Source organism: Carassius auratus, chromosome 21, assembly GCF_003368295.1.
Source record: "Carassius auratus strain Wakin chromosome 21, ASM336829v1, whole genome shotgun sequence".
Taxonomy (NCBI): Eukaryota; Metazoa; Chordata; class Actinopteri; order Cypriniformes; family Cyprinidae; genus Carassius; species Carassius auratus.
Window position 1 is genome coordinate 13,693,434 of NC_039263.1, and position 14,588 is coordinate 13,708,021.

The 14,588-nt window shown below is 35.2% G+C and overlaps 1 protein-coding gene across 5 annotated transcripts in view; it reads right to left on the reverse strand.

Annotated features, from left to right (window-relative positions):
• The window catches only part of cadm1a (cell adhesion molecule 1a), a 280,121-nt gene extending 271,547 nt beyond the window's left edge, over positions 1 to 8,574 (reverse strand). For 4 of the 5 annotated variants that reach the window (XM_026196118.1, XM_026196121.1, XM_026196120.1 and 1 more), the window contains exon 1: positions 8,422 to 8,574. In XM_026196118.1, coding sequence (XP_026051903.1) covers positions 8,422 to 8,512 — 91 coding nt within the window. In that variant the 5' untranslated portion in view covers positions 8,513 to 8,574. The remainder of the gene's footprint in view (positions 1 to 8,421) is intronic. The other variant, XM_026196117.1, reaches the window with a different exon arrangement.
• Positions 8,575 to 14,588: the final 6,014 nt, after the last annotated feature.

The window sequence follows — 14,588 nt, forward strand, 5'->3', positions numbered from 1 at the left end:
TTGCTGGCTATCCTATCTGTGCCTTCTGTTTTGCTGGGTGGCACTCTGACCTGAAGGGGAAAAAAAAGGAAAAAAAGACAGATGGCTTCTTTAACTGAGCTCTTGTCTGGAACCCAAATATGTCTGTTGTCAGCACAGTAGGGGAACAAAAGAAGAACCCTCAGATAACAGGATTAACAAATCCAGATTGAGAAGATTTTGTCTACATAGCATAAGCACACAAGAAAAGGGTTGCTAGCCTGTTGCAAGAGACTTTAAGACCCTAAAGCAAGCTAACATCTTTTATTTCATCACACTTACAACTAAATCGCATCAAGTATTTAAGGATCCAAAAATTAATGGATTAGACATCCTAGCAAAACATATGATTACACAAATTTTCATTCATGTAAAGTAACATTAATGATACTTAATTTGAAAGTCTAGTTAATGTAGTGCTTTAAAGTTGCACAAAATAGAGAGATATTTTAGGCTGTGAAGAGATCCTTTAGAAATTTGTGGTTGATAAGAATGTCTTTTAAATGTATTTTTCAATGTATCACCAAGACTGTATTTATTTTTTTGTATATAAAAATACAGTGAAGACAATAAATGTAAAATATTATTGCAATTTAAAATGTCTGCTTTTAATATTTTTATAGTAATATTTTAAAACATAAAATCTTCCTGAATTCTTTTCCCTGAAAGATTGTTTTTTAGTAGCCATTACTCCAGTCTTCAGTGTCACATGTTTTTTTAAGCAGTCTAAATGTTAAAAAAAATAATTTACCCAAAAATTACAATTATGTCATCATTTACTCACCCTCAAGTTGTTCCATACCTGCATGAGTTTCTTTCTTCTGCTGAACACAAAAGAATATACTTTGAAGATTGCTGCTAACTGCAATGACAGTAGCCGTTGATTTCTACAGTATGAAAAAAAATACTATAAAAGTCAAAGGCTACAGTTAACTTTTTGTTTTCCAACATTCTTCAAATATCTTCTTTTCTCTTAACAGAAAAAAGAAACTTAATTTCATCCAAACCACTTTTATAACAAACTACAGAAGAGGATAAACATAGTCGGTCTTTGGCAGAGTGCAAAATGACCAAGCGCAGCTTGTAAAACACTTCTATATTCCAATTTGCAGGTCCGTCCCGCGCACTGATTCAGTGCTCAAACACTGCAGTGAAACAAACAGGACTTTTCTAGATAACTACCTTCATAATAACCAAACAAAACAAACAGAGCTGTAGCCAGAGACATTCACGCATTAAAGGTGACACTTGATTCTAAAGTAGGCACAGAGCACACATAAAGATACTTCATAATAAGAAGCTCAGCGATAATTATAATACTGCATAGACAGTACATTCCTGCTCTAAAAGGACATCCTGGGAATTCTATGCTGAAATAAAAAAATCTCCCTAGGCCTGGAATATCTTCTTTATATGTAAAAAGCACAATAACATGTCTTTGCTGATGGACAAATCTGATGGGCACATCAGTGGATGACAAAAATGACTGAAAGCAGATTATTCCCAAACACTATTGCGAGTCCGTCACTGTGCTCTGAGTGACCGGATTACTGAGTATCTGTTCAGGGAGTGCATAAAAACACATGATTACAGGCATTTGGGGCTCAGCAACTGCTATTCTATAATAAAGACGAAAATGTTATTTTATATCGCTGTTTTGATGCATAACAGTAACCATTTTTTTTTGATACCCATGTATTCCCAATAACATTTCGATATACCCAAATGTTTTTTTTTCATATGTCTACAGACTGACATATACATAAATAGGAAATAAGTATGCATACCTAATTTATTTCCCATGCAATTTGCAGTACACTGAAAACCTTCAACTGCTTCATTTTGTTTATACAGCATTTTCATAAGTGGTTTATATTTGCACAATGTAAATCTTTAATGCACTATAGTATCTACTTAAGACTAATGCCACATCCCACACCCATCTGTCTAGCTCATTTGTACAAAGCTCCTAACTGTAAATAGTTTCCGTTTACTGTCTATATATTAAACAGATTGTACTGGAGAAAACCTTTTCAAGCTAAGACTGTTTTGTCTTGTTTCCAGCCAAAATATCTAAAAATTCTTAAATCAAGAAGGATTTTCTAGACAAGTTAAAATTATTGTCTTGTTTTCAGAAAAAAAAAGTCAAAATTAAGTGAGTTTTTGCTTTAAACAAGCAAAATAATCTGTCAGTGCGGTAAGCAAAATATGTTTTTTTTTTCTGTTTGATATAACATTATTTTGGCTAGAAACAAGAAAGAATCTTAGCTTGAAAATCATTTTTTGCAGTACAATCTGTTAAATATATAGACAGTAAACAGTTTGTAGTTTCAAAGCAAGGAACTGCCAACTGTTTGACACTGTATTTTTGTTTTCACCGCTTGACTTGACTTAAGGTTTAGGCTACATGTTTTTTTGGCACAAACAAACAATCAATCCTCCTAAAACATTGCAAGGGAATACAGATCTATAATAACAGTTAAATGTAATTCTAACCTGCCTTTGATATTGACATGAAAACTACGATTTCTGAAATGAGTTAGCAAATAAAAACACTATTTTTAATCTGATGTTGACCTAAGACATTACACTTGCAGAGCACTGAGGAATTCTTGCCGTGTTGTTAGATGAACATCGCAGATCAACCCAGCGGGCCCACCCTACTGCATTTCACCTGACACTGAGAGATTACAGCCTGACCTATTTTGTTTTATTAGGAAAAAAGAATCCTTTGACATAGTAGGTCAGAGGAGACAGTACAAAGAGCTACATCTTTTTATCATAAAACAAACATGTAAAACCCTTTCACATTTGCCCTTCAAATGTGACCTGATAAAATAATTATAATAAAGCCCAAGGTAGTGTGAAGGGGATGGGATGATGAGTGTCAGTCGTGCGCATTGTTGATATAAAGCCAAGGCAATCTTAAATGACGAGATGAAACAGGAGCGACTGAGATACAAATTGTAATGTACCCAATGATTCAATGTCAGAACACAATAAAATGACAAGCGCAAAAAATAGGCCCATCGTGTGCTTGTGCATTGGCTGTAATGAATGGACTGAAACTCCAAAAGATTGCGTGCACATTTATCTTTTTGTCTGCATGCTGCGGCTCTAAGCCACAAAAGCTCTGAACAATACAAGCTGTGAACAAAGAGAACTATCAAAGAACAAATTGTTATCCAAAAAGAAGAGCCAACAACTTCCAAGCCATTTAACATCTTCAATGGATTCAACAAGTTCAATTCCCGCTGTATGGACCAAATATGTAATCCAGTGTCTTGAGATTTCCGAACTATGAACAGACCAACCTCTAAGCATTTGACTTTGTAGTGATTTCTGAACCAAAGAGTGCTCTTTTATCTTTCTGTGTACTGCTAAAGAAAAAACTGGTTGTTGATGATCAGACAGCACTAAATCCTTATTTATACAGCCAGAAGATAAATGGTTGTGCTTTCCAAGGGACCTTGCTTTATGATAACATACATATCGCCTCTCTCTTGATGGGAAGGAGATATATTTTGAGAAAATAGCAGTGATTAACCTTATACGTAAGACTTCTGAGTGGGTGAATTGTTTTTAATGGTAATGCTAATGGTTGCTGGTAATCTCTATTTAATGAGAACTTGCTCAGCGTGAGCTTCAATATGATGGTATGGTAAACTGCTCCATCATCAGCAGCTCTCCAGCACAGTCTGGGAAGTGGGAGGCTGCGGTGGCGCTGCGTTTAACAATTTGATCCTCCGGTTCATCAGCTGTCTGCAAAACAAGCTCACAGTTACAATGAACGTTAAAAATGGTTTCAATTTGTTGTTGTTTTTTTCATTTTCAAAAATCATGTTTCTATGTTATCATGTTTTAATTGTGTTTTATTGTGTTAGTTATCTGTATTTTTTTTTTTTTTTTTTTTTTTTTACTTAATCAAAATAACCCAACTCCAGCTCGATTTAGATTAAATGGAATGGACAATGAAAAAAAAACATATTTTTTTAAATTGTTAAAAAGCTGTTTTTGCAAATGAACTCTTCACTTTATTTTAAGGTGTCCTTGTTACAGTGTAATTATACATTTAAGTACTGAGTAATCTCTATTAACTATATGTACTTAATATTTGCTTATTGTTAGGAATAGGGATTAAGGTAAATTAAGGTTACTTGCATGTAATTATGCATAATTAATTTGTTATAATATTAGTATGTACTAAAAAGCACAACTTAAAATAAAGTGTTACCAAACTTTAACTAGAAGTCTGCAAACTACTAAAATGCAATTCAAGGCCTGCACCACTTTTTAAAGCACATTTTGTTTGATAATCATCTCTTGGGTGGTACATGGAACGACTGATTGCATGACAATGATTCTTGGGGATTCTCTTACTCAGCAAACAAGCATCCCAGCTTGGCTCCGGTAGAATAAAGCGTTCTTGTTGGACGTTTCATCCAAACAAAGAGCAATTTAGAAGAAATTATGCTCCAACAACTCATATGCTGGTCAGCATGTATTTTGCCTTCGGGGCTTCTATTCTGTTGAAACAGGGGAATGTCATTACAGAATTTTAATCGAGACACAACTGCCTTTACTTACTAAAATAAACACATACTTTAGTCCATGTTCACAATGGGTATGAATAGGAGCTTTTGTTAAAGTCAATGAATTCATTGATCATCTAGTGGTTGAGTTTTGTATTGCTCTCAGACTCTCTTGACTCATCAACCACTATCTTTGCGTCTGTGTCATAGTGGCGTTTAGACCAAGGCAAATAACCTGACCTTTGCTAATGGAATTTCCTACAATCCAAAACATCCAACTACCAACCCCAATGTCAATTGCTGCCGCTTTTCTAATCATGACATGTACAGTATTTCAATTGCAGTCACCAAATACGTGAGCCACGCAATAAAGCAATTGAGCCAAATGATTTCTAATTGAAATTCAATGATACCATATGAATCTCCTTGTGTCCTCCACTCACAGACATATATAACGGAAAACATAACCAATAACACCAGTAATCTCTCTAGATACAGCTCAAACTGAAAGAATTAAGAGAGCTCTAGTCTCTCCTTGCGCTGTCATTTTTACAGAGCAAAGCAGCCAATCAATAGTGAGGCGGGCATGGCAGACTCCAGCCGTAATCCTCAAAATATTCTTATGTGGATTAGCTTCTCCCCCAGCCATTTTCATTTTCACTCTGTAAGGTATTAGTCTGACAGCCAAGTGGAGCAAAACAAATAATACACACTTCAAAGGGGAAGAAATGTCTAATAACAGCAACCTGGTTAAGCTACTGCTTGCCTTTTCTCTATTTTCATTTAAACTTATTTGCTGCAGGCCCTAAACAAATTACACATGCTATATGCTGTGTACTAAAAGTTTATCTGATTTGAAAGCATTATCGCTGCTAATGGAAACTGAGGGATTCCCTGAAATATGAGGCTTTTGTCAAAGAAGGGCTATTAAGCATAAGCTTCAATGCTTTGCATTTAAAGACATTGTGTTGAAACACCAGACAGAGCACAATTAAACAATGCTTAAACCCTCAAAACAACAGACACAGAAGAGACATTAAGCATTAGAGTCAGAGGGAGTAGTAAGAGCAAAAGCTTGGAAGCGCAGTTGATAGCTGGTATATAGGAATCACTGGGGCAAGTTGCCATGTGCTGAAGACATAAGAGTTAATATAAGCTAAAAATCAGACTAATGCATGTTTTCTCTTGCAGTGGTTTAGAATTCTAGTTTAAAACATCTAGTTCAGTCCCTTTTAATGAATAAAATTCGTTTTTAAATTAATTTTATTTAAAGGGTTAATATTCCACTGTTATCATTTGTGACCCAGGACATACATTAAAATTATTTAAAATTATTATATAAAATTAAAAAGTTAAATTAAAATTAAATATTATAAAATTATTGATTTTTCATTTATGCCAAAAATCATTGGGATATTAAGTAAAGATCATGTTCCATGAAGATATTTTGTAAATTTACTAGTGTAAATATATTAAAACTTCATTTTTGATTAGTAATGCATTAGTAATATGCATTGCCAAGAACTTCATTTGGACAATTTTAAAGGCACTTTTCCAAATATTTATATTTTATTTATATATATTTTTTTTTTTTGCACCCTCAGATTCCAGATATTCATATATTTGTAGCTCAGTCCAATAATAATAATAATAATAATAATAATAATAATAATAATAATAATTGTCCCTTTTAATAATAAATAATAATTGTGATTTTTTTTTGGTCCAGAGTCACACTTTGCAACATTCATGCAAAAACAATAAAACTGGTATACATTCAGCCAGGCATTAACCATTTAATGAATGCATGCATGCTGCTGATGGTTTAGATCTCCCTGTGTTAAAAAAAAAACTGACTGACACCTACACATTTGTTCAAGTAATGGGTATAATAAACCACAAAAGGTTTGTGGTTTATAAATAAATAACTCCATTACTCATCACATTATACTGGTTCCACTGAAAAGATACATCTAATAATAGATATTAATGTGACATGATGATATGACGCTAAGATAACTATAGTTATTTAATGATAGTTGCGCAAAATTATCTTAAGGGGAAATCTGGAAACTTAGATAAGAAAACCGGTTTTTCACGCTGTATCTCTGAACACTATTGCTGGCACTGAGCATCAAAACGAACGCATTTCCAAGCAGAGTCCTTTGTTTTGACAGGATACGCTTCCAATCACTGACTCTGCCTCCTCCAAAAGTAAAATAACCTTTGTTTCACTGTGACTCCACGCCTTATTTTCCCAGCATCGTTGTCCGGATAAGATAAAGCCACACACACCATCTACACCGCAAACGAGCGACGCAACGCGGCAAACGTAGAACCCCCACTTTACACTCGACGCAACGCGACAAAAACTAAACAACGAAGCGATGCTTGCATGCAGCATCCGAGCAGATGCAGCACGACCGTCGACCCAGACATTTAATATGTTTCCAACTGAAAAGACCTGCACTTGTTGACTCAGTTTGAACACTTCGACTGCTGTTGTCCAGAAAGATTAAAAGTGGAGATAACATAAGAGCGGATAAATAAAGCGTTAGTCGGTTCGTTAAATAACAGGAAATCTTGGCAGTGCACGCATCAAAACAGCAGAGATGAGGGATTCTTGTTTTTCAAAACATGAAGTGTTTGTATTTTTTTTTTTTTAAACAAAACTGCTACCACAGCCGCTAAAGTTTAATATTTAAGCAATGGCTGTTTTTAAACAAGCCTATCCAGAAGTAAGACCAGAGAGAAACAGTACAGAGAAACAGCACGGATGCTGCCAGTTTAGAGCGAGCGGTCACACATATGCGCTGCTCTCGCTTAAAGGGATGTAGTTCATCGCAAAATGGCATTTCTGTCATTTATTCACACTCATGTTGTTACATACGGAAACCCAAAATCCGTATGACGTTCTTTCTACCGTAGGACACATATGTTAGGGACTGACAGCCTCGGTCACCATTCACTTTCGTTGCATCTTTTTCCATAGACTAGAAGTGAATTTGAGACCTATTCATTCTCCTTTTGTGTTCCACAAAACACAGACAGATTTGAAACATCATGAGGAACAGTAAATGACGACTATTCTGGATTTAAGTGAACTGTCTCTTTAAAGCAAAAACGCTGTTATATGAAACAAAAACGTTAATGCGTAACGTTATTCCTAAACTTTTAGGAACTCTGTATGAGAGCTGCATGCAGCCCCATGGTGTTCGCTGTCCGTGATGCATTTGTAACTGCTCTATGTTGTTTCCACAATATCCATTTCAATGACTTGCAAACTCGTAACTGCTCAAAATGACTGCAATTAATAAAATGGGATTCGAGGACCACACATAGGAGCAATCTGACAGAAAGAAGCATCAACTGAGATCGAAATCCATTAGATTAATCAATCCAAACAGAAGCTGTTATTTCAGAACGGTGATGCTTTGCGTTCACTAAAGGTCAGTGTATTTCCCGCTCTCCAAAAGCCTGCTAATGTCGTGATAAAAGCTCTCCAGTATATCTGGGTTACACCATTAGCGTAACTAATGTGCTGGTAAAACAATGTTAGTTTTGTGTAAGGAGAGAAACATCCCGCTTCTCCCGCACGAGAGACCCGCAGCTAAAGCAACTGGAAAACATCTGCAGACTTTATCGCGTCAAAGTTAACAGAACCGATAAGAAAAATCCGCATTTCGTTCAAACGTTTCAGTTTACACTACACATATCTAACTTTGTTACACCTCGGTACTTTGAACTATTGCTTTGAATCAAGACGCCACACTGTGAACAAATCTCCTCACGCGGCGAATGTCCGTCGCGCTGGCATTTCCAGTTCTCCCTTAACATACAAGCAGGATTAATCCAAAAGCACAATTCCTACCTGTATGGATAGCTGCCGAAATGGTGAATAAAATGAGGAGAGTAGCGAGAGATCCGTTGCTCGTGTTCGCCATGTTGGACACCTGCTTCATTCTGAAGCTCGTGCGTGAGTTGAGCTTCACCTAGAGCGACGGGGGCTGCGCGTGAGATGCTGGGAAAGGGCGGGAACAAATAGGGTACCCATTCAAAAAGAACGTCAACACATTTAATAAAGCTCTGAACCTTGTCTCTTGGTGTATTGAATAGACGCGTTTTTGTATCGTAATGTAAAAGACAAATTTGTTTGTTTCTGGAATAACACCCTGTTGATTAGAAGAAAGAGGCCCTCCTGCCCCTTCACACAAAAAGTACCATGGTAACCATATCGTTTTTCAGCAGAATGCCATAGTGCAGTTACTACTGCGTACAGTTACTAATAGTAATAAAACCATAGGCTACATTAAATAGCCTACCATACATATAACATGAATATCATTAGTCATTATTCATATATACATTGTTGGATATTCATACTTTTATAATAATTATAATAATATACTGCAGTTGTGATACCACTGTAGCTCTACAAACTAGACTATAAAAATATTTAAACTGTACTATGGTTACCAATTGTAATAATATAATGTCTTTAGAGAAAAAGAGTGCCTCTAGCGGCGTCACATAGCGTCTCTCTCTCTCTCTCTCTCTCTCTCTCTCTTTCTCTCTCTCTCTCTCTCTCACTCACTCTCTCTAGCTCTCTCTCGATGAGGTGTTTTTTATAAGTCTCTTATGCTCACCAAGACTGCATTTATTTGATGGAAGATACAGTAAATACAGTAATATTTTGACATATTATTACAATTACAATCTGGATGTTGTTTTAAACATATAAAGATTCAAAAATGTTAAGCACCCCTTTTTTTGATTTGGGCACTTTCAGGTAAATTGGGACACTGCATCGGTTAAAGTGGGGCACACATTTTTATGTAGTCTGTGCTTACAGTTTCCTACAGCAGGACATTGTACAAATAATCTTTTGCAATAGAAAATCTTCAGAGTTGAAAATAATAACCATAAAAATAGACCTACTTGTGGATCGTGCTACGGCCTGTGCTCATAAATACCTAAAGCTTATTGAATTAAAACACTTCAACAGAAGAATGCATTTAAAGAATTATTAAAGCACTCCAACAGAAATACAAATGTAAACATTTTAACACTCCAACAGAAGGACAAAAACAAAGAACTGTATAACTTAAAAATAATATTATTATGTTTAGGCCTAATGTACAAATTCCCTGATTTGATTTATAATGTGCCTGCTCATGTGTGTGTATACTACATGTGTTTGTGTGTGTGTGTGTGTGTGTATATATGTATGTATGTATATATATATATATATATATATATATATATATATATATATATATATATATATATATATATATATATATATAATATGGTAAGGAATTACAAAAAAGGAAGCCTTGAATTGATTATCAGAAGCACGCTGCTATTAGGTGTAATCAGTTCATAAGTATTCAGAGAAAAACTTCCTGTCTGGTTCAGATATATCTCCCCCCTCAATATGAAAGGGACTTCTCATCAACATAATTATGTTGACTTTTTAATATAAGTTAATTGGGTGCTTTCTCAAATTGACTCACAGTTGGAGCCAGGGTTGCAAATTGATAAGGTAATCCAGGTAGCTCTACCCTTGGTGGCTCATTATGCTAATTCACTTGGAAGGCTCACGGGGCAAGTGCTTTGATTTTCTGGAGATGAACAGGAATTAAAGAAATGTTTATACAAGATTCAGATTTTGATGATACACCCTAATACTTGGCTGAACATGACTTCCAAGGTCCATTTTTACAAGAATTGTGGCAGGAATTATTCTTAGGCCGTAGTGACTGATGGTTCTAGAAAATGAGATACATTTAGAAAGGCCAAAAGTAGAAGCAAGCAATGAAGTGCTTCCTCTTGACTTGGAGTTTTCCACTTCTAAGGAATATTTTATAATAAGCATGAAGTGCTCTCTGCTTTAGTTAGACAAAGATTGTGGAGAGGTTTCTTGTTTTAAGATTTTTTTTAAATGTTGTTTTATGCTGCCTTCTGAAGTCATAATTATGAGTTAGTCATGTTTAAGTGCTTTATCATCGGAAAGAATAGGAATAATGGAGGCAGTGGCGGAGCCAGTATGTTTTCATAGGGGTGGCCAGGAAGGGGCCAGCAACCAGTCTGGGGTGGCAAAGAAATCTTCATTAGACTTTGATTGTAATGTGCAGGACTGTTTTATTTAATAATTGAGTACAATTAATTTATACTTAACTGTAAGTTGAGTGTAATAGAGATATTTGTGAATTAGATCAAGTAATACTGAGTGAATTTGACAATTTTTGTATTATTCCTCACCTCCAGGTATTTTAATAAAGGGGCTCACTATACACTCTAAAAAACGCTGGGTTGTTTTTTCAACCCAACTGCTGGGTTGAGGCCGTTGGATAGGACTTTGGGATGTTTTAACCCAAGTTTGGGTTGAAAATAACTCTTTTTTTTAACCCAGCGGTCTGGGTTGAGGACGCGGACGTGAAGGAGAGCACGCACGTCACGTCAAAATCGTACGTCTCCAGTGCGAGCAGCCGCCATTTTCTCAGCGTGATAGAAGCGAGTGAAAGACTATGGTAAGTAACGTTAAATATTCAAAATGTAAAGTTATCTTTTATTGTTTACCCGGTTGTATGAAAGGCGGAAGGTTTTATGAAAGGCGGAAACAAAGGAGCTTAACGTTATATATATATATAAAAAACGGACGCGGTTTTCGCCTCGGACACGGAGGTCTTGCCTCATGTAACGTTACTGAACGGAGGATTTACTTTTAATATAACGTCTGTGAATGTATTTTGTCATATTTACATAAGATTTTACATTATCTGTTCTCTTTGAGGCGTTAACAGACGGTTATGGTCACGGTTACGCTCATGTGAATTTGTCTTTTTTTTCGCGGTTAAACTGAATGTGTGTTTGTCTCCTAAAGGAAACGGCATTGTGTAGTAAAGACTAGCATAATTATTTTGAGGCTGTTGAAGTGGTAACTGTTAAAAGTATGTTTTACATGTAATATTTCAGACTTGTCCAGCTCCTGTCTTCATTGTCCTCGCGCTGAGAGTTAAAGACACAGAAGCTGTTTGTGTGAGGAGTCACAGACCTGTGTGAGGATGAGGAGGAGGTGTTCTTCTGAAGAGAGGGACAGACGGTTTAAGGAGAGTAAACTTCAGAATAACATCAAGTTATCTTTATTTTTACTAAGACTAAAATAATGTTGTTGTTTTTTTTAGATGTTGCAATCCAGAGACAAGATAACTTCTTTCTTTTGAGACTGATGTAAGTTAAATTATTATTACTTTTTTTTTTTTTTTAGAAAATTAATGTTTCTGTTGTGTCCTGCCTGTTAACTTCACATTTTGATGCAAAAACAATGTGATTTTATATATGTATGTATATGTTAATATTTTATTGAAACCATTGATGTCCCTCTTTGCAGAACTCAAACTAACTGGAGTTAAGGACACAGAAGTCTGCTTGTGTGAGGAGGTGGTTTTCTCAGCTTCTTCTGAAGAGAGGGAAAGATCGTTTAAGGCAAGTAAACTTCATAATTTCATGTTATCAGTTGTTGTTTTTTTACTAAGAGTAAAATAATGTTTGTTTTTTGTTTTTGTAGATGTTAAAAGCAAGAGACATGGGAGAGCATCATTCCTTTGAGATTTTATGTAAGTTATTTTTAGAAAATACATTTTTCTGTTGTCTCCTGCCAATTTACTTCACATTTTGATGCAACAACAGTGTGATTACGTGCTCATTTCATTAAGACCATTGATGTCTGTGTTTTTTATTGCAGAAATCAAACCAAGTTTGGAGTTGTCTGATTTGGAGAGTCATTATTCTTGGTCTTCGCTCTTAGAGGTAAAGTTCACACAAAAAATCATTTACTTGCCCTCAAGTCATTCCAAACCTATAAGACTTTTGTCTGTCTTTACAACATAAATTAATATATTTTTAGTTTTCTCATAATATTTGTTAATCCATTTATAGTTTAGATAATCTGTATTTTCAAGCTTCATAAATATAGAGTTATTGTAGAAGTAAATTCTGATATTTATATATGAATACATCTTAAATTATATGATAGCAAACATGTATGTTCAAAATAAAATACTGGTCTCCCAGACCAGCAATGGAGGACACAAAAAGAGAATATTAAATATATTCATATGTTTTCCAAAAAATGAGCAGAGTTTGTATGAGTCTGGAAAAACATGAGGAGAGTAAATTATGAACATTTTAATTATTTGGTGAACTAACGGTTTGAAGAGCAGCCCTCCATGTACATGAATATTGTGAGGTATGTGAATGTCATGTCTGTTTTAATGTTTCAGTAAAGAAGCTTTCTGAAAGCAATATTTATTCAAACAATATCGCCTGCCCTCACACTAGTGCTGCCATTATAGACTTCTGGAGCACTGTGGTGGACTGAGACATTAAACAACCGCACAAAGTGTTGAAACTTTAAAACCGATTATTTACCTATCCTTACGGATGTGAATACACCTCTACCTGAAAATGGATAGTTTAATTAAATGTTTTATTTTTTCAAATGTGTTTCTCTTAGGCCACTGATGAAGAACAGGCGGTGACTGGGATGAATGCTGATCAGAGAGGAGAATCTTCTTTCCCCTAAACTGATGCAGCGGTGGTTTTAAAGGAGGACGCTGCCCTGGATGATGTAGAAGATGTCAGATGCTGTGCTGATGGGGTTTCTTCATGACTACATTAGTTATGCTAAAGAGATCATGAAAATTGACTGTGATGCATGATCTGTATTCATGGACTATGAAACAAACTGTAAGTGTATAATTTGTTTAAAAAAAAAAGTTAAATGCTTTTTCTGTGTTGTTTAGTAGAAGAGTTTACACTCTGTCATTCATACACCTGATCACATTCTTTCACACACACACACACACACACACACACACACATGCGTCTGTTAAATGTTATAATATCAAAGTTAATGTGATTTATTTGTGTACTGTCATGCCAGAATAGTTGGAAAAAAACCTAATTAATTGTAAATTTATTGTATGTGTTTTCGTATATTTTTATACAATATATACAATTGAACAAAGTCCAATTTGATCTTAAGTTATATTCGTCAAATGTTCAATGCTTTGTTTATGAACTCTGTAGCTGTTAATGCCATCCTTTTCTGCATTTCTTCTAACATGTTACTTTTTGACTTTTCTCTTGTTTTTAATAAATATTTTCCTTTTGGTAATTATTATTTGTGTGTAAAAGTGATATTTAAAATGAATAACATTTGTAGGTTTAATGCCTAGCTCAATTTGGGTTAATTTTAACGTAGAAATGCATTGTTTCCCCACATGGCTGCACTCTGCGAGTTTATTTTCTGCCAGCAGGAGGCGCTAAGAGCGGGAGAGGTAGGTTTCTCCGGTAACGGCTGCAGAGCGGTGCTGCGCTCACAAACGCTGCTTTATCAAGCACATGCGAAATGATATCGAACATTTTCTAAATACAGTGGTTTTCCTTCTGAAATACAGTGATAAAAAAAACACCCGCTCTGTTTTTTTAAACCCTGCAATATAGTCATTTTAAACCATAAAAAAGGCAACCCAGCAGGCTGGGTTAAATATGATAACCCAACTGGTTGGGTTAAAACAACCCAGCGCTGGGTTCGTCCCTTTTTGACCCAGCGCTGGGTTGTCAAAATAACCCAAATTGGGTTGTTTTCAACCCAGCAGTTTTTAGAGTGTAGCTTTATTGCTCATTCAGCTTCTCAAAACTCCCAAATGCTTGCTCTCCAGCATTGCATACTCATAGATGAGACATGCAGATAGTAATAAAAATGTAGACATAAATAGAAAGAAAATAGGCATAAATGCCAGAATATACAATACATTTAGTTATTTTATGCATTTAAATGGTTTAATTTTCTCATATTTTTTTTTATATAAGTGCACTGTGACACATTAATCACACATGTATTTGTGCATTAAATTACAAATAAAAAAACATATCTGCTTGTGCCTTATATTGTGATCTTGACATATTTTATATTTTAGTACATGCATTTGAGAGACTTCTTGTGGTTGTGCGCATACATGCACAGTTTGC